Source organism: Ambystoma mexicanum, chromosome 12 (assembly GCF_040938575.1).
Source record: "Ambystoma mexicanum isolate Mex_15411 chromosome 12, UKY_AmexF1_1, whole genome shotgun sequence".
NCBI lineage: Eukaryota > Metazoa > Chordata > Amphibia > Caudata > Ambystomatidae > Ambystoma > Ambystoma mexicanum.
Genome location: NC_090936.1, coordinates 58347212 through 58367562, shown reverse-complemented (window position 1 = coordinate 58367562; position 20351 = coordinate 58347212). Strand labels below are relative to the sequence as shown.

At 44.0% G+C, this 20351-nt stretch overlaps 1 protein-coding gene across 5 annotated transcripts in view; it reads right to left on the bottom strand.

The window, feature by feature from the left end:
• Positions 1-20351, bottom strand: part of CNTN1 (contactin 1) — a 1316193-nt gene that overhangs the window by 294575 nt on the left and 1001267 nt on the right. For all 5 annotated transcript variants that reach the window (XM_069627984.1, XM_069627985.1, XM_069627983.1 and 2 more), the window contains one exon: positions 19231-19351. In XM_069627984.1, coding sequence (XP_069484085.1) covers positions 19231-19351 — 121 coding nt within the window. The remainder of the gene's footprint in view (positions 1-19230; positions 19352-20351) is intronic.

The window sequence follows — 20351 nt, the reverse complement described above, 5'->3', positions numbered from 1 at the left end:
GTCTCAAGGTTGATTTTGATCAGATGCACCAAGATCTGAATACCTTGAAACAGAAAAAGCAGTTAAGGAAGGAGAAAAAACGATTGAACCAAGAGAATCATGTCCTTTCTCAAGAACTGACTGGCATTAGGTGAGAAAATGCAGAATTAATGGAGCGTGTGAGGCAAGCAGAGACTGACCTATTGCAGGCAGAAAAGTTCAGAAATGCGCAAGAGGAAGAGATTAGTCTTTTGAAAATAAAACCATGTGAATATGCACGCACAATGCAAGCCTCACAAAAGGAAAATGAGTCCAATTGCAAAGAAATCAAGGGACTAAAAGATCTATTGATGGCCTAAAGTAAAGTGTTCAAAGCCACTCAAGCACTTGTGTCAGAAAATGTCAGCATCCCAGTAAGAAAAGGGGACCGAGAAAAACATGTGTGAGAGTTTGGCAGATGAAATAGCAAGATGCAAACAAGCTTGTAGGCACCCATATCAGTCAGGGTATGGAAAAGTGCCCTCCAATCACGGAGCAGTGACCTCTCTTCCAGGGACTACAAGCCAATTAACCACTTCATATGTAGACCTCAAGCAAAAGATCTGGGAGTTGGACTTTCAGAAAATGAAACTACAAAGGGACCACTTAGTCCGCTTTGCAGAAAGAGAAGAGACAAAGCTTTGGACTCAAAAGAGCATCTTGAAAACCTCCACACATTCAGGGAGATGGGGGGGATTTCCCCACCATACCTGGATGGAGGGATGAGGAGGTCAAAAGGGGATTACAAGGGAAATTACCCTGAGAGTTCACGGCACCACAGGAGAAAAGAGTCCAGACCTCGTAATTCTTGGAGGTTTTCCCGGTCGCACAGAGGTAGAGAGCACCTAGAGGACAAGGAACGGAGCACAAACAGTAACAGCTCTGAGTCAGAGGGTGAGTGGACTCAGGTTCAGCGGAAAAGGAAGTCTGCTAAACAGAAGAAAGGTCTTCTGAAAGACCCAATTAGACAGATAAAAGCCATAAAGAACTTCATGACTCCCTACCACAAGAATGCTTAATATTCAGTATCGGAGCATTTAGAGCTTTATGATCAAATGTTGACATAATTTGGAATTAAAAATGATGGGAATTGTTTGGAGTTTGTCAAATGGACAATCACCCCCAAATACTCCAGCTTCTTTGCAAGGCTGGAGGATCAAGATCACTATAAATGGTCCACGTACAAGGTGACCATCTTGAAAAAAGAATTCTACTCACAGAAACCCACAGGTGGCCCACAAGGCGGCATACAACCTGCAGTGTGGGGGAGACGAGGCACCTAGAGAGTATGTGCAGGATTTGAAACAAGCTGTTGCCCAGACTTCTAGGCGGGTGAACACCAATAGTAGGGAGTTCATCACTACATATTTTCATGCGCTCCTTAATTATATGATGACTCAATTAGTGAGGGACTGAATTGGGTGAATGAACAGGCCACAAGGATCTATAAGGTCCAAAAGCCCTCTGGAAATACAAATAACTCGAAAACCCACAAACCATCCAACAGACCTGCTGCTGCGAAGGTGGCGGAGGTGGAAAAATCCCCTTCCATTGTACTTGGAGACGAGGGCCTAAAAACACTCCTTCTGCCAACAAGCAGAATGAAAGGCAGAGGAGACCCTCAGATCCAGCCTAATTTTCTGACCCTGCCGCCTATTTAAGCCCGAGATATAAAGGTACCATACCCATACCTGGATATGTATATTCTTCCCCGGCACAAGGGGGGGAGGTGTCCAATCAGGTAAGTACCATCCCAGGAAACGTCCCTCCAAACGACCCTCAGGAGGGAAGTAATACTCCACTTCCCAATCTGAACTTCTTCCCCCGGTACCCCATGAACCAGAATTTCCAGAATAAACTTTCAGGAGAATAGATTCCTGAACCTGTGAGAAGGGAGACCTAGAATGGAAAATTATGTGGAAAACTTTCAAAACCCAAGCTACTCCAGGAGAAGGGGCAGTTACCCTTTCCGGGAGCAGCAAAGGTATGAATCAAGACCTCCCTACCAGCCAGAAAAAGTTTCACAATTGGAGCGACAGATCCAAAAACTAACCCAAGACCTGGGTCGCATGCTGAGGGGTCAGTCGAACACTCAACTGGAACCTGCTGCCCAGAATGACCCAACTTCGGGTCTGATGCCCCAGGGGGGAAATGACTTGAAGAAAATTCTGATAACCAACTGGTTCCTGAGGAGGTGGCCCGGGTGGAGAGGAGATGCACAGCCCTAGAGGCAGCTTCCTTTCCCACCGGAAAAAAACCCCTGGAAACCTCTGAGCCTGAATATGAATCTGCTACCCCTGAACAGCTGGAACCTAATTAACCGAGGGTAAGTAGAAGTCAAACGAGAAGCCACTTTGTGGAGGAACTCAGGATCATCCCCTTTGAAGGAGAAGAATCCCTGGAGGATTAAGGGAAGGGAATCTTCTCTTTCAGGGACGGAGGGATCCCTCCTAAAGAAAAATGTGTCGCAAATGACCCTGATTTTGACTGGGTAAGTATGGAGACCAACCCAGAGCAGGAAGTTCCTATACCCCAACAATGCCTTCCAGATGACCCTGAAATCAAAGAGGTATCATCCCCCAAACAGATTCTGGGAGCTGTTTCCAGGAAAAGGGGGACAGCAAAGAATCAGGGTGCCACATTTTACCTATAGATTCCCGAACTCTGACACCAAAAACTGTCCATGATCACACAGTGTTGGAGTTCAATAAAAAAACGTTAACCGCCATGCTGGCACATAATACACATTTTTTTTGCTCTCTTGAGGAGAAATAAGGAAGACATTCTGCTCTCGTGAAGGTAGAGTGTCAGTGTGCATTATCAGTTTTGGTAAACACTGGATCCCAAGCCACCCTCCTGTCCAAAAAGGCCTTCATACAACTAAATTCAAAAAGGAAGGGAGGGACACCAAATTCTACTCACACCTCTCCCCGGACAACTCCAAAACTTCAAATGGGAATGATATTTCAATTGAAGGGACTGTAGATTTAGAAATAAACTTGGGCGACATAGGGTGAAACACACAGTGATAGTCGTGACTCCAGGGGGCACACCTTGTCTATTAGGGGATGACCTCCTTCGGAGGTTATCACCCCTGATTGCCTGTGTGAACAAGGTCCTCTGGAACCAGACTAACCTGCCGATCAAACTAAAACATTCAAACTCACAAATGATGTGAGTTTGAATGGCACATGCCATGTGACTGAACAACATTCAGAGAAAGTGGAATTTCATTTCCAGAACAATTTGGTCCCAGACATCTCCGTCATCCTTACAGGAGAAGAAACTGGTGATGGGGACTCTTCTCCGTTCTTGAAAATCAACCTTCTTCCCAGATTTAAGTAGCATTCCTTGCTGGAAGGGAATACTCTGAAATGAGGGTTGGAGGAATATCCATCAAAGTGGGAAGCCAACTTCAACAGAGAGGATTCTCAAGTGAGAATGACCGGCTGGAGGGATACAAGCAATGAAATGAAGAGCCCATGCTAAAATGACCCACTGTGATTTTGTCTAATATCAAATCCCTATTTTAGTCCATACAGTTCCAGGGCATCTGAACCTGTCACAATGCCCTTGAATACACACAGGCCCTGGCCACCAAAGATGGGAAGTCTTCTGAGACTCTTTAGCCTTGTGATGCAATCCTTCTGGGTTAAGACCCTGGAGCTTTCCTCTATTGGCCTTAAGGTTTCTTTGGTAGGATTTACCCCATATTCACGTGGGTCCTTTTCAGGCTCCCGTAATTATGATCCTCCACTCAAGGATCACGCTACTGGGTTTGTGCCTACTATCGTCTTATTTACAGCGGTAAAATGTACATATTTCTTGCGACCTCTGGTGGCATTGCATCATCTACCAGGATCTAGGCTAGATGCCCGGCAGGTTTGCCAGCTTGTGGGTCAGTGCCTTCAGCAGGTCCTTGCTCTGGCCTCTCCTACAAGCCTTAACTCTTTTATGGTGTGGCCCATTTGGCTTAGCCATTTGCCTTTCCTGACCTTTTACAATGTGGACTATTAGGTTTGGCCACATCATGTTCTCCACCTCTCTCTGTTTTGCCGCTCTCTCTGCAATAACCAACTCAATCCTAACAACCACCGAATATAGTGATTTCGGACCCCTTTCATATGTTAGCGTGGGCACTATTATTCCAATGAGCGTTAGGATTGTTCGCTCTGTTTAATACACTCTGTTTAACGCCCGGATGGGAGCCATGTGATTGGTGGGGTTTAATGGCTTCCAACTTCTTCCCATGTGCTAATCCAGTTTTCAACTTGCATTTAGGTGTTGTGGTTTCAATACTGACTAAATTCACCCCACGCCCCTCCCCATGACCCGAGTGATCAAGTTCATGCATTATGGCGGCTTGTCTGCATCGTGGTACAGCTGCATAGGCTTCCAGTAGGTGCACACATTTTTACATCTTTCATCAAGTCCATGCAAAGGAACAAATTTACAGTGTTCAGCCATTATTTAGGCGTCAGAGTATAAGGTAATTGGTTACAGAAATAGCAACAAATATCTATGCTATCCTGCTTTAAAAAATGCAATGGGTGGTATTTGGGATCCATAGTGAACCGAGGATAGCACAGGGGCAACAGAGGTTTGAATCCTGGATCCGCGCTTAGAACCGAACTCAGGTATTAATTGCGTTATAAAAAAAAACTATTCAAATGTTTAAAAATGGTGAATACGCTATTACAGTACATAGGCATGTGCCCTTAAAATGCACAGTGGTTGCTACTATTGCGCAGGCGTATTCCTTACGTTACTTTGCTGATTTCAGATCTGATGTGAGTTGCTATTCAGGGATTCACGGATGCAGGAAAATCATAAATGTACTCAGTCGAGCTCCAACAAAGCATGTCCAACTAGCACTAATTTCCACTTTGAACACCAACTATCAATGTTTTAAGAAGTGCCTCCTTTTGCAGTTTTGCCTTTCCATTTCACTGTAAAAAAACAGGTCTAGATAGGACTCAAATGCTCAAGTTCAAATTCACTGTACAACGAAATAATGCGATAAGTCTAGAAAGGCCTTGTCCCACCACCTTTAATGAGGTTGTGTTCAACTGTATTAGAACATTGGAATGTAGGCAGTTGCATTGCAGACAATGCAGATAGAGTGCAATAATGGCTGGCACAAGTCCTTTCTCCCAAAATTTCAAACATTCTCCTTTATCTCTCCTAATTTTAAACAGAAAATTCTACCCTTGTTGGGTGGAATGCTGCAATAGCAATATTGCCTTCTCCTCGGGTCATTAGTAGGTGGTAACCTCCCTTCGCCCCAATTAAAGCCTAGGGCTGTTACCAGCTGGTAATACCCTTAGAATCCAGCATTTTTGCAAAATTGGTTGGGAAGACAGTGGCGATCATGCTCTCAGATTTGCTGTGGTTAGGCTGCTATTCTCGTAGATATGTTGCAAATTGGTGTGAGTTGGACACAGGAAAGGTTTACAAAAATTACTTAAACCAGGAAGATTTTGAGCCTGTCAGGTTTTGGTACATCATGGGGTAAAAATGAACAACTAACCTTTAGCGCCTGGGGGGGTGGGGCAGATTTCCATGCATTAGGTGCCCGGAAGTCCAGCTTAACATCCCAAACGAGGCAAAGATATTAAGGAGGGCTTCGGGCACATAATGCCCGGAAATTCTACCCCCGCCGCATCCCCCCCAGTTCAAAGGCTTTTACCATCCATGGGAGCCATATCAGTCTCTACCCACCGCCAAAAAACTACCCACCGCCAAAAAAAGACTGCCCATATTCTGCGTGTGTTTTAGCTGAGTGGTGTCCAAGGTGTAGGCAGATATGTTTAGGAGGATGAGTTTGGCTGCGGCGGCAGACGGCATGATGAACTGGTAGAGTTTGGTTGTGGCGGCAGGGCCATGATGAACTGGTAGAGTTTGAATTTGTTGTTAACAAGAACCCCATGGTTGCAAGCCAGGGTTGTGAGGTTGAGGGGGTCAGGGGAGAAAGAGCTGAGAGAGGGAGGGCTGAGTTGCTATAGGAGAAATGGAGAAAGATGAATTCCGCTTTTTGGAGAGTGTAGCACAAGGCAGTGTAGAGCCACCCAGTGAGGGATAACAGTTACGCAGTTGGTTATGCATTTGGAGATTGCAGGGGTGAAGGTGGGCAAGGAGGATAATATCTGAGTATTGTCAGCAAAGAGTTGATGGTTAAAGCCAAAGCAGCAAATATGCATGCCGCAAGAGTTCGAGAGTGTGCGGATGAGAAGGGCTACGACTGTTCCTGGAGGAACACCCAAAGGAAGGGGTGTTAGGGAGGCGATACAGAAGTAGGCGTGAGAGAGAGGGAAAGAGTTTTAAGGCCAAGGGGTTGATCCACAGGGTCAAAGGCAGCTGAAAGGTCTTGAAGGTTGGGAATGGAGGAGAGGTGAGAGCGGTGAGCCGTGGTAAGTGAATTGGTGATGTGGATAAGCTCTGTTTTGGTGGAGTGTCTGGACCGGAATCCAGGTAGGAGGGGCTCAGCGAGTGAGTGTACCTCGAGTTAGTTACGAGGTTAAAGACAGCACCCTTGTCTTGTACATTAGATCATCCGACTTCTTAATATGTACATGTGACACTAATGTAGCATCAAGAGACCATACCAATGCAACCGTGCATGGTATAATAAACACAAAAACATAACATGGTAAGATCAAGCTATACCACTAGATGGCACATGTGATTTTAGAATCCAACACGGATATGGATTTTCCTGAAGCTGGTCCTCTTGGCGCTGGCCATTTTGGCACAGTGCATTGGGTGCAGGACCCTTTCATGCACACCCTGTTGGCCACAGACCCGCACCTGGATATTACTGTTTCCTTAAATATATGGTCACCGAAAGACCTAAAAATGCAGTGCTTTGAATGACAGTATATTTGAGTTAAACACTATGCATTTAGTACATGGAGCTGTACTTTAACCTCACTCTCCATACATGCGGGACACATTCTAAGACAACTGTCTTGCAAATGTAGATTTAGTTAGGATGCGACCGCTCTGCTTCACAGACCAACCATTGTTCACCAGACCCCCTTTTTCATACTCTTGCAAGAGCTCTGACAGAGAGTAAATTCTCTTTAGCCAGAGCTAAAAAGTAGTTCAAACACTTCCCAGAACAAGTATTGGCAATGGCAACAGTTAGGGTTTTTGTGTTGGCATAGGAAAGGCACTTGCCAAGCACAGACGTAATGGTACTAACTGGACACTGATGGTAGCAGGTTCAAAATGGTGTTAGAACCTGGGCATCTAATAACAGTGCGTGGCAAATGCCTAAAACCCATACACAGGCCTAAACTGTTGGCTTTGTCAATGCTTAGTTTTAACAAGACTTCAGTGAAGGACACTGCTTCTAAATGAGTGGCTGAATGCAGACCTGCCAAGACATGTTTATTACACTAGTGGCGGGTTTATAACTCCAATTAAGTAATTAACTCTGAAAAGACAGCTTTGAAAAAACACTGGCACTGGCATCACATTCTGATGGCAAGGCTTGATTAAAGCGAGCTCAAAGAGTTCCCATGAGAAGGTGTTTTGAGAGGGGAGGATCAAAAACAGGCTGGGAAAGACAATAGGGATTAGCAATGGCCACCGAGCAGTCGATGCCTGGGCACATAACCAAACAACGCCTACAGTCTGTTTGTCCCTCCTCATATGCCACTCCTCCCTATCTGTACTTTAATACAATAGTTTTGGCATACAGGTGTCGCAAACGATATCTAATAGCCCAAACTAAAAATAGCAGAATCACTGCTGATACAGCAGGGATATTACTTAAACTCCACCTCAGGATATCTTAAATGCTTGTCCATTACTACCGTAATGTGTTCATAGGACGGAAAAATTCCCAAATCCATGGTTACTCGTTGCCATGGGGACTAGCGGTGTTGATGTGTGCCAATGGGTGGGGCCCATCTGCTCGACATTGCTTGGCCACATTATGCACCTTCCAACCATGTCTTCCACTTTTGACCACTGTGCACAAGCTTCAGTACTCTCTTTTCAATGGTTGATGAGAAAAGAGTCCTCATCCATCACAGCATTAAGCCTACTGGGTAGATGGACAGCTCACCAATGACACTCATAATGCCTTGGTTTCCGTTGTTCTATGCACCCAGAATTCTGGGGATATCCTGCAATTCCCTAATGTAATGGCAGCTTTTCCCAATGACAGGAAGCCATTCTGACTGGTAGCATCGACCACTGCCTCAAAAACATTGACAGGAGGAAGAAAGTCTGGGTTTGAAAAGACATGTTCATCATCAGGCAAGCCTCAAACGGTTTCACGGTCTACAGATGGTCTTTGGTTGTGCAATAGATACTCAATCAGCTGGATTATCAGGACTAGGCTGCTAGTGTAGGTGATCATCATATTTCTGCAGCTTAAGGAGCCACCTGTAGTTGAGCAGTTGTGCCGGATATGATGATGAGGACCAGATACCTTTACCTGGTGCACACAAATATACACATGGAAATAACGGCACCCACACAGCACTGCCTGAGGCTCCTGTTCTGTGTGGGAGTATCTCTATTCTGTGACCAAAAGGGCCCTGCTGGAATATGCTACCAGCTCCACCTTGTCCTTGGGAACTTCCTGCAGCAGTACCACATCAAGACCAAAGGGCTTGGCAGCCACCATGAGCTGTGTCAGTAGGTAAGGGTTGAAACAGGCCATGTTGATATCAGCCATAGGTGCATTCTGGGTATCCCTGAAGGATGCTTTGTGCCAATCTTGCCACCACCAAGATGACACGTGCTTCTTCAGGGCCCACAGGGACTTCGTTGAACACATATCCATGGAACTCAGGGCTCAACTGCAGACATTTGCATTTCACCAAATTGTGGGTAAGCGCATGTCCCTTGAGCCTATGGGACACATTCTCACAGAGTTGATGATGTATAGCAACAGATGACACATATATTACAATTTCATCACAACCTTTGATGCCATCCAAAACCTCACCAAAGGAGTACTTGAATACGTCTTGTGTGTGGGAATTTGCTACGCAAGCCCACTGCTAGCAAGAGACCCAGATTTGAAGTAAAGTTTGAAATGTATCATAACTATAAGCAATGGCAACTGGTAAAAATTTCAAGTGGTCAGGAGATAAGCGTGGCGTAAGCGCATGCGAGAGTGTAGCGAGCGAGCTGAAACCATATTCGGGGGGTTTGGGTGGATTCTCCCCCCCAAGAACATTTTGAAAGCAAGGGTTAAAAGTATGCATTTTACAGTACCGTTTTCAAACTAAAAGAGCAGCGAGGAAAAGATAAGATGGGCCAATTGCTGACAAATATTTTCGAACGAACACACAGCCAAAACATTGGAATTATGGAAGCCACTCCCAATCAAGCATCCTACACCACCATCAGCAGCTGCGTCTGTAAGACGAATATGTAATGTTGTACCTCTCGCCTCCCCCCAAACCGGTAACCAATGAAGGAGTTGTAACGAATTCCCCTCCCTTACATTTTTGATCTCTTTCCACCTAGGAGAGGAGCAGAAGAATTCTCGAAAATGAGCTTCTAGCAGATCGACAGGGAGGACCAAGGAAGCTGCCAGAGTAGAGAAGACAGCAAGTTCATTATGAGACTATGTTATAGACTATTTGGTTTTAAGAATTAGCAGCGTAAAGACAGGCAAAAGAAGAGGAAAGCACCTAGACTGACAGTGACTTATACTAGGGAAGGAGACCTCATGGCTGCACGGGATTGAGGCTGGCACTACCAGTCAGGAGGAGGACCATGGGAGATTTAGGATTTTTCGAAATGATGAATCAAATGCATCCGAGGATTCAATTCACGACTCTTACGAGTAAGTACAATATTCACTTCTTGGACGTTGAAGTCTATGTAAAAGCACAGAAATTGGAGACCCGTATATTCACTAAAACTACTGACAGGAACAGCCTGCTGCTCGCAACCAGTTTCCATCCACAAAGGACACTGGACAGTGTCCCCCTGAGCCAATTCCTGCGGTACAGGCGCAACATTTCAGAACCCGTAGAGTACATCCGGCAATCAGCTATGTTGGAGAGAAAATTTGAAGAAAGAGGATATGAACATACACTCATTGAAAATGTGAAAGAACGAGTGAGCAATATCCAAAGGGATACCTTGCTTACCCCTAAACCCCAGAAGACCAGTGAGACTCTCGTATATGTCACTACACACTCTACGCAGAGTAAGAGAATTAAGAAGATGATACAGAAACATTGGGCAATGCTACAAATGGACCCTAACTTGCAACAACTCTTTCCTCAAACCCCCACATTTGCATATAAAAGCAATAAGGCGCTACGTAGTAGCCTATTAAAGCAGAAATACAAAATTGGGGATCAGACATGAGTACATTTAGGGGCACGATACCATGTTTGAATTGCCAACACTGTGCTAATGTTATTAAGGGAAATAGTGTAAGACATCCACATTCAGGGAAACCAATTTGGCTCAAGCATTCTTGCACTTGTGATGCTATGAATGTGATCTACGGCCTTAAATGTCCCTGCAGCCTTTACTATGTGGGGATGACCACGAGGAAGGCTAAGATATGCTGGACGGAGCATAAATCTAATATCCGCACCAAGAGTCCAAAATCACTGGTAGCAGCACACTTCACAGAAGCTAGACACACAGTAGCCCAATTGAAATGTGTCATATTGGAACAGGTGAAATTGGGGACAAGGGGTGGTGACATTACAAGGAAGCTTCAACAGAGAGAAATTTTGTGGATTGAGCTGCTGGATTGCCTCAGTCCAAGGGGCATGAATCTTGAATTTGATTTAATGTATTTTGTTTAATTACCTGAAGCTTCAGATTGGGAGTCTTTCAAAATTATGGTTGTTTGATGCTGAGTTCCTATGCAAGTATGTATTGACATAATGGGGAATTGTACTCAATAATTGTCTCCTGTTTAATGAAGATACATGCTGTGTTCTGTAACACAATGTAAGGCGGCTGTTAAGATTGTGAATCACTTGGACAACCGTCGTGGGGGACACAAGTGGGGCAGACCACGGACAAAGATGTCTATCACCTATGTAATACCTTATTTGATTGTTGATGAAAATGCTAGACCAGTGTTATAATTGTTGGAATTTGGTTGATTCTGAGTAAGCAATATGCGGATCCTCAGCCCTTAGAGTGTGAACGGCTGGGTTGCGCCGATTTTGGTGCTCCTGGTGCGGCAGTGTATCTAGACTCTATCTCTTGGTAGGGATCCCCTCTACTTTCTTTCCTTGGGTCGTTTCCCTATACCTTCGAAGTCATTTACTTTGGCATGACCTGTATAAGCCTTGGCATCCAGAAGCTCGCCGTAGATGGGTGATACTTTGGCATGACCTGTATAAGCCTTGGCATCCAGAAGCTCGCCGTAGATGGGTGCACTAGTGCCCTTTGCCAGGAGCTCTCCCTTAACATCTCAGGGGTTTTTTCTCCCTTGAACCCGGTGGCCATGGGGCTCAGGCAGATTTTGTTCTGCATTTTCCCCATGCCCACCTCATTACCCTGTCAGGGACTTTGCCTAACCTATACCCCCTACCTATGCACAGCTTTTTATTTGGTGGCCACGAGGACCCGAGCAGACTTTGATCTGCATCCTTCCTTGTTGCCCACCTTTGAGTGCTGTTTGATTACATACACTTTGTTACCTTTGGGGCTGTTCAAGGGCACTTTCCAGCTCCAATAATAATTCTTTAGAAGTAACGCTTCCCCGGTATCTACGTAATGTGATGACTTTCTTTATCTTGTTATCAACATAGTTTTGGTAGGCAAGTTCGATCTAGGTACCTGCGGTATCTGCCCTATCGCCTTGAACAAATATCCTTTAGAATTCGGCTTGAATTCATACTCTGTTGGATACGGCTGATGTTATGCCCACTCTAAGATGGCGGCTGGCAACACTTCTGTGCATGCGCGGCGTTGCCTTGGAAACCTACAAACAACAGACACAGACAGCCCCCTGCAAATGCGTTGGACGGCTGGTCTTCTTGATATACATCGCACTTGCTGCAAGGTGAGTGCACGCATGGACGTTTTCGCCCATTGTGTAGTTAGTTAAGGAGTTGTTTATACTCACGTTCAAATTCGAGTGTCTTGGGACGCTCGCTGCATTTTGGAACGTTGGTTAGTAGCGTTATGAAATCGAGCGACGCCTCGTCACGATACATGATTGTGTGCTTCCGGACTCAGGTTATTTGGAGCCTGGCTGCTCCATGCAAAAGTATATATTTGCATTTTACTATCATGCCCTACAGTGTTACACAGCCTTGACCGTTCACTTTGGGGATGAGACTCTTTTGGCCATATGCCCCTCTGTAGACTTGATTTAACTAAATGGTATACCCTGTACCTCATGTTTAGGGTTGCTCTATGTTGAGCTTGGAGTCACTTTGAGTCTGTAGTGGTGTATTCACTACACATGAAGTTAGGTTCTCCCTATTTAATATATGCATACTCTCTCCCTCCTCGTACGATATCGGATTGCCCAGAGTTCTACACTTAGCTGCTACTGGTCCCAGTGGTGCACTGAGGTCCCGTAAAGTTTGGTCCTACGAGTTGACAACACCTATTGTTGATGGATTACAAGGTTGGTGCTCTAGCCCATATTGTTAGTGATTGAATTAAGGTCTAGTATGTAAAGTATTAGTGATTATGTCTTTCTGTTACTTTCTAGAGGTTTGAATTGTGAAATATTGTGAAGAATTGGAACAAATAGTCACCATAGCCCTGAGGATGGGTTCTGTGATAATCCGAAACGCGTTGGCAAATGATTGAACCTAATGGTGCTGTTTGGAATGGGTCTTAGAGACTTCAATGAGTTTATAAAAAGGTGCTAGTGTGAATGTTGTAAACACTAGTTACTTACATATTCATTTGAAAACATTTGGTGAATTTTGTTTTGGAAAATCGCTATACTTGTTGTATTAAAAAAAACCTATGTTAGTAGCTTTGTTGGGAAATTATTGTAGTTACTATACCGGCTTCATTGCCAGTCCTTTAATTTTACTATGAACGAGTACCTGCTCTCCACCTGAGAGCTATGTATATTAACTGTTTGTGAAATACTGAATTGTCCCAATTACCTAACTAGGTCTATATCTGTTTTGTCCCTGGATCTCACCTTTGTGTGGGATCACAGGGCTAATAGACCTTTCAGTATTACTAGGGATACTATCCCGTTAGGAGTGCATATGGGGTTACCGTGTGGAAACTCACGGTTTTGTTTGTCTAGTGTCTAATTTGCTCAGAGTGGCCTCGTGGCTTTTACCCTTTTGCACCTGAAGTTGATTTAGAGTTTAAAGTTGTTTTGAATACCCTTTTTAAAAAAATATTAGCAAGTGAATTATTTACGCGTTAGTGCCTCTCACCCCCCATTCTTTTGTCAGTATCCCTAGCGGCCACACACTTGGGAGGGCACACAAAAACTGATATCTTAATTGAGTATATGGACCAGAATGTCCTTTGCAAAAATTGATCAGACCATGAACAACAGAGCTGAGACCTTAGGCTTCAGTTCAGAAGAAGCTAATCGCATCTTATCACTAATTAAACTAACGGGCAAGGAATTACTAACATCAGAGAAACCAGAAGCACTTATAAAACAATTGGAGTGGAAAATACGACAGGAAGTTAACCTTAAACTCCACGCATCAACATTGGCACAGTATTACAAGGCACAGAGAATCCCGAGGGGGTTGAGGGTTAACCTTGAACCCACTCTGTGCAAGAAGAACCCTACATTTGTCAAGAGATGGTGTCAGATCCTCAATAAGTGCTCTTTAGATCTCATACACCTTACAAATGAGGAATTGGCACAGAGTCTGAAATCTTTGGATGAAGACATTGCGAACCTCAAGACGTCTTTAACCAACTGCTATTCTGCAGACCAACTCCAGGAAGTCTTGGACGACACAAATCAGAAAATACAGAGATATAAACAGAAGTTACAAACTAAGAAAATACGTAAGTTCAGACGTGACACGCTTGACTACAAGCTGGATATTGTCTATACATGGCAGGAGTACTACGGGCATCGTCCTAATAAACCTTATCAAGGTCAAGCGGCCAAGCCAGGAGTATCGAATACTGGTGTCACGTCTTCGGACGTCTCCAGTACTGAATTGGATCCCGTTACGGAACCAGAGACTGCACAACCAACAGGTGCCAGTGACACTGCTATTACAGATGCGGAGGTTCAGTTTTTAGAAAAAGACCTATCAGACGCGGACAAAAAAAGAAATCCCCCCAGGAAGAAGACACAGAAGAAGACATAGTAGTTAATATATCATCTTACAGACTCTCCCGTCTGGAGCTACAGGTTCTCAGGAAAGGGCTCTCATTTGTTCCACAGAACAACAGCATGCTGTTTAAGGAGAAAATTGACTTCTTTAAACTGGTCAGGAAAATGAAATTGAAAGTATTTTTTGCTAGCTTGGAATAAGAGGCTCAGGAACATGGGGAGGAATCTGAGTACCTTGAGATTAACCCAAAGAGCATGTTCAACCCGCCAGTGCAGAACCATGTTCTGTCTACTTTTGAGAAGGCAATACTTCAAGATTTCAAGAAATTGCAGTTTAAAAGTAAAGGATCTGGTAACTTCTCAGCACGAGAGCGCCAAACATTGAAGAATCTGTTGGACAACAATTCAATAATCTTTAAACCAGCGGATAAAGGGGGAGCACTTGTGCTAATGGACAAACAGGACTATTTGGAGGAAATAGAGCGGCAACTGTCAGATAAGGAAACATATCAAGAAATCACGTTTAATCCAACAACACGGATCATGACTCTGATAGAGGAGACACTGGATGAAGCAGAGAGGAGGGAGGTCATTTCCGAGAAGACACAGAGGTTTTTGGAAAATAAACATCCTGTAACACCAGTATTATATATGCTCCCTAAAATTCATAAAAGACTTCTAAAACCACCAGGACGTCTGATAATTGCTGCAACTGAGAGCCTCTTGGAATCACTGGCACAGTACTTGGACAGAGTTTTACAACCTTTGATACAAAATACACCGACATATCTGCGTCATACCATGGTCTTTTTGAAAAAACTACAAGGAGTACAATTTGTTGAAGGATGAGATACACTGTTTACAATGGATGTGACATCCTTGTACACGAATATAGCCCATGAATCAGGGTTGGAGGCAATGGAGTGGTTGCTATTAAATACAGAGAACTGTCAGGGTGACCGCGTTTTTGTATTGACCTTACCGAAGCTCGTTCTGATGAACAATTTTTTCAAGTTCGATGAGAGTTTTTTTCTGCAGATTTCAGGGACAAGCATGGGAGCAGCTATGGCTCAGTGTTATGCGAACATATATATGTATTTCCTTGAACATGAACACGTGATCTCATCGCCAAGATGGTCAAGACACTTGCTAATGTACACCCGTTACATTGACGATATCTTCGGTATTTGGAGTGGACCAGAAGATGAATTAAGAAATGTTTTCAAAATGATGAATCAAATGCATCCGAGGATTCAATTCACAACTCTTACGAGTAAGTACAATATTCACTTCTTGGACGTTGAAGTCTATGTAAAAGCACAGAAATTGGAGACCTGTATATTCACTAAAACTACTGACAGGAACAGCCTGTTGCTCGCAACCAGTTTCCATCCACAAAGGACACCGGACAGTGTCCCCCTGAGCCAATTCCTGCGGTACAGGTGCAACATTTCAGAACCCGTAGAGTACATACGGCAATCAGCTATGTTGGAGAGAAAATTTGAAGAAAGAGGATATGAACATACACTCATTGAAAATGTGAAAGAACGAGTGAGCAATATCCAAAGGGATACCTTGCTTACCCCTAAACCCCAGAAGACCAGTGAGACTCTCGTATATGTCACTACACACTCTACGCAGAGTAAGGGAATTAAGAAGATCATACAGAAACATTGGGCAATGCTACAAATGGACCCTAAATTGCAACAACTCTTTCCTCAAACCCCCACATTTGCATATAAAAGCAATAAGGCGCTACGCAGTAGCCTTATTAAAGCAGAAATACAAAATCGGGGATCAGACATGAGTACATTTAGGGGCACGATACCCTGTTTGAATTGCCAACACTGTGCTAATGTTATTAAGGGAAATAGTGTAAGACATCCACATTCAGGGAAACCAATTTGGCTCAAGCATTCTTGCACTTGTGATGCTATGAATGTGATCTACGGCCTTAAATGTCCCTGCAGCCTTTACTATGTGGGGATGACCACGAGGAAGGCTAAGATACGCTGGACGGAGCATCAATCTAATATCCGCACCAAGAGTCCAAAATCACCGGTAGCAGCACACTTCACAGAAGCTAGACACACAGTAGCCCAATTGAAATGTGTCATATTGGAACAGGTGAAATTGGGGTCAAGGGGTGGTGACATTACAAGGAAGCTTCAACAGAGAGAAATTTTGTGGATTGAGCTGCTGGATTGCCTCAGTCCAAGGGGCATGAACCTTGAATTTGATTTAATGTGTTTTGTTTAATTACCTGAAGCTTCAGATTGGGAGTCTTTCAAAATTATGGTTGTTTGATGCTGAGTTCCTATGCAAATATGTATTGACATAATGGGGAATTGTACTCAATAATTGTCTCCTGTTTAATCAAGATGCATGCTGTGTTCTGTAACACAATGTAAGGCGGCTGTTAGATTGTGAATCACTTGGACACCCGTCTTGGGGGACACAAGTGGGGCAGACCACGGACAAAGATGTCTATCGCCTATGTAATACCTTATTTGATTGTTGATGAAAATGCTAGACCAGTGTTATAATTGTGGGAATTTGGTTGATTCTGAGTAAGCAATATGAGGATCATCAGCCCTTAGAGTGTGAACGGCTGGGTTGCGGCGATTTTGGTGCTCCTGTTGCGGCAGTGTATCTAGACTCTATCTCTTGGTAGGGATCCCCTCTACTTTCTTTCCTTGGGTCGTTTCTCTATACCTTCGAAGTCATTTACTTTGGCATGACCTTTATAAGCCTTGGCATTCAGAAGCTCGGCGTAGATAGGTGCACTAGTGCCCTTTGCCAGGAGCTCTCCCTTAACATCTCAGCGGTTTTTTCTCCCTTGAACTCGGTGGCCATGGGGCTCAGGCAGATTTTGTTCTGCATTTTCCCCATGCCCACTTCATTACCCTATTAGGGACTTTGCCTAACATATACCCCCTACCTATGCCCGGCTTTTTATTTGGTGGCCACGAGGACCCGAGCAGACTTTGATCTGCATCCTTCCTTGTTGCCCACCTTTGTGTGCTGTTTGATTATATACACTTTGTTACCTTTGGGGCTCTTCAAGGGCACTTTCCGGCTCCAATAATAATTCTTTAGAAGTAACGCTACCCTGGTATCTACGTAATGTGATGACTTTCTTTATCTTGTTATCAACGTAGTTTTGGTAGGCAAGTGCGATCTAGGTACCTGCGGTATCTGCCGTATCGCCTTGAACACATATCCTTTAGAATTCGGCTTGAATTCATACTCTGCTGGATACGGCTGATGTTATGCCCACTCTAAGATGGCGGCTGGCAACACTTCTGCGCATGTGCGGCGTTGCCTTGGAAACCTACAAACAACAGACACAGACAGCCCCCTGCGAATGCGTTGGACGGCTGGTCTTATCGATATACATCGCACTCGCTGCGAGGTGAGTGCACGCATGGACGTTTTCGCCCATTGTGTAGTTAGTTAAGGAGTTGTTTATACTCACGTTCAAATTCGAGTGTCTTGGGACGCTCGCTGCATTTTGGAACGTTGGTTAGTAGCGTTATGAAATCGAGCGAAGCCTCGTCACGCTACATGATTGTGTGCTTCCGGACTCAGGTTATGTGGAGCCTGGCTGCTCCATGCAAAAGTATATATTTGCATTTTACTATCATGCCCTACAGTGTTACACAGCCTTAACCGTTCACTTTGGGGATGAGACTCTTTTGGCCATATGCCCCTCTGTAGACTTGATTTAACTAAATGGTATACCCTGTACCTCATGTTTAGGGTTGCTCTATGTTGAGCTTGGAGTCACTTTGAGTCTGTAGTGGTGTATTCACTACACATGAAGTTAGGTTCTCCCTATTTAATATATGCATACTCTCTCCCTCCCCGTAGGATATCGGATTGCCCAGAGTTCTACACTTACCTGCTACTGGTCCGAGTGGTGCACTGAGGTCCCGTAAAGTTTGGTCCTACGAGTTGACAACACCTATTGTTGATGGATTACAAGGTTGGTGCTCTAGCCCATATTGTTAGTGATTGAATTAAGGTCTAGTATGTAAATTATTAGTGATTATGTCTTTCTGTTACTTTCTAGAGATTTGAATTGTGAAATATTGTGAAGAATTGGAACAATTAGTCACCATAGCCCTGAGGATGGATTCTGTGATAATCCGAAACGCGTTGGCAAATGATTGAACCTAATGGTGCTGTTTGGAATGGGTCTTAGAGACTTCAATGAGTTTATAAAAAGGTGCTAGTGTGAATGTTGTAAACACTAGTTACTTACATATTCATTTGAAAACATTTGGTGAATTTTGTTTTGTTTTGGAAAATCGCTATACTTGTTGTATTAAAAAAAACCTATGTTTATAGCTTTGTTGGGAAATTATTGTAGTTACTATACCGGCTTCCTTGTCAGTCCTTTAATTTTACTATGAACGAGTACTTGCTCTCCACCTGAGAGCTATGTATATTAACTGTTTGTGAAATACTGAATTGTCCCAATTACCTAACTAGGTCTATATCTGTTTTGTCCCTGGATCTCAGCTTTGTGTGGGATCACAGGGCTAATAGACCTTTCAGTATTACTACGGATACTATCCAGTTAGGAGTGCATATGGGGTTACCGTGTGGAAACTCACGGTTTGGTTTGTCTAGATGTAGGATCAGAGTCATGTTCAGTCATGTTATTTTGTTTGTTTGTTGTTTTTCAAGCCAGTTGGGCTTGTGAAAAAAAAAATATACTGTTTTCAGAAAAGGAAGATTTAAAAAGCTGTTGTTAAGCAGATTAAAGGAGATAAAGCATAATGCTCGCCTAGTGTCTTTAATAGAATCAAGACTTCCTGCGCTGATCGCTTGGGCAATCTTCATTATAGCTGATAATGTCGACAAAATTCTGCAGTATTAGTACACCTGTCACAAAAGCAAGGCGTTTTTCAGTTAGTAACTAGTGAAATGCAGTGCATTACAAGTTTATAATGGGATATTCTTACCTCTTACAACTAAGTCAGCCGAAGCAGAAGAGTTGTCCACAATTGTCTGTGCGGTGCAAATGTATCGTCCGGCGTGCCTCAGCTGGGCGTTTTTAATAAACAATTCACCGCCTCCTTCGACCTGTTGGAAATGCAGTAAAAAAGATGTAATACCCTTGCTCTGAAACCCCCGAGCTAGAAGACAATTCCTTCATGAACATGCATGCACAACAGAAACACGTTCTGTACATGTATTTGCTCTTTTGCAACCAATGCCATGTCATAATATCTTGAAAGTGGTGTGGTATACAACTTTTGCGCACATCAGCCTCAGTGAGTGCGTGGAGCGAGCACGCTCAGACCTTATACATTATATAATGCGTGGGCCGTCCTTAAAGTGCATAGTTGCTTGATTTCAAGGGTTGTGCTATGTGGTATTTAAACTACTTACTTCTTTGTCAACTACTGTATATTTTAATACCTATATACCAAAGATGTAGCCATCGGATTTTAGTATGTTTATCATTTTTGCTGCATTACGTATGGTTTTTCATATAATGGATTAAGGATTTTAGTCTGAAAAATGTATGTTAAATACGACTGATTGAATTCGCCTGCTGGACGAACAGAAATGCTTTTATCTTTAGGGGTCGATTCATGGAAATAAGGTGCGCCGAAAATTCCCGTGCAGAGGTGCCAAAACGTGCGAATCGCAGTAAAAGTGCAAAAATCGCAGTGCAAGTGCGAAAATCGCAGGGAAACCAGCGCACATCGATTCATGGAAGTCTGTGCGCGAGAAAAACATTGGATGTGCGCTAAAAATGTGCGCTGCGCACACCGGCGCACAGGTCATCCAACAGCGTGCGCCACGGCCACTGCGAAATCGCACATAGCGCGGCGCACATCACAAAAGTAGGCGGAACACGGGGCGTAACACTCGGAATGGGGAACAACGCGTGAAAATATGGGCGTCACGGGGGAAGTACAGGAGACAAGTGCGCGGAACGCCCACACGCTCGCCTACAACCCGTATTCATGGAATCGAATAGGGCAAACCAGCGCACGTCAAAGACGCACACAGGGCCAAACAAGTACGCCACAAGAAAGCAGGCGGTAGCGCCCCTGCGACTGAAAAATGTGCG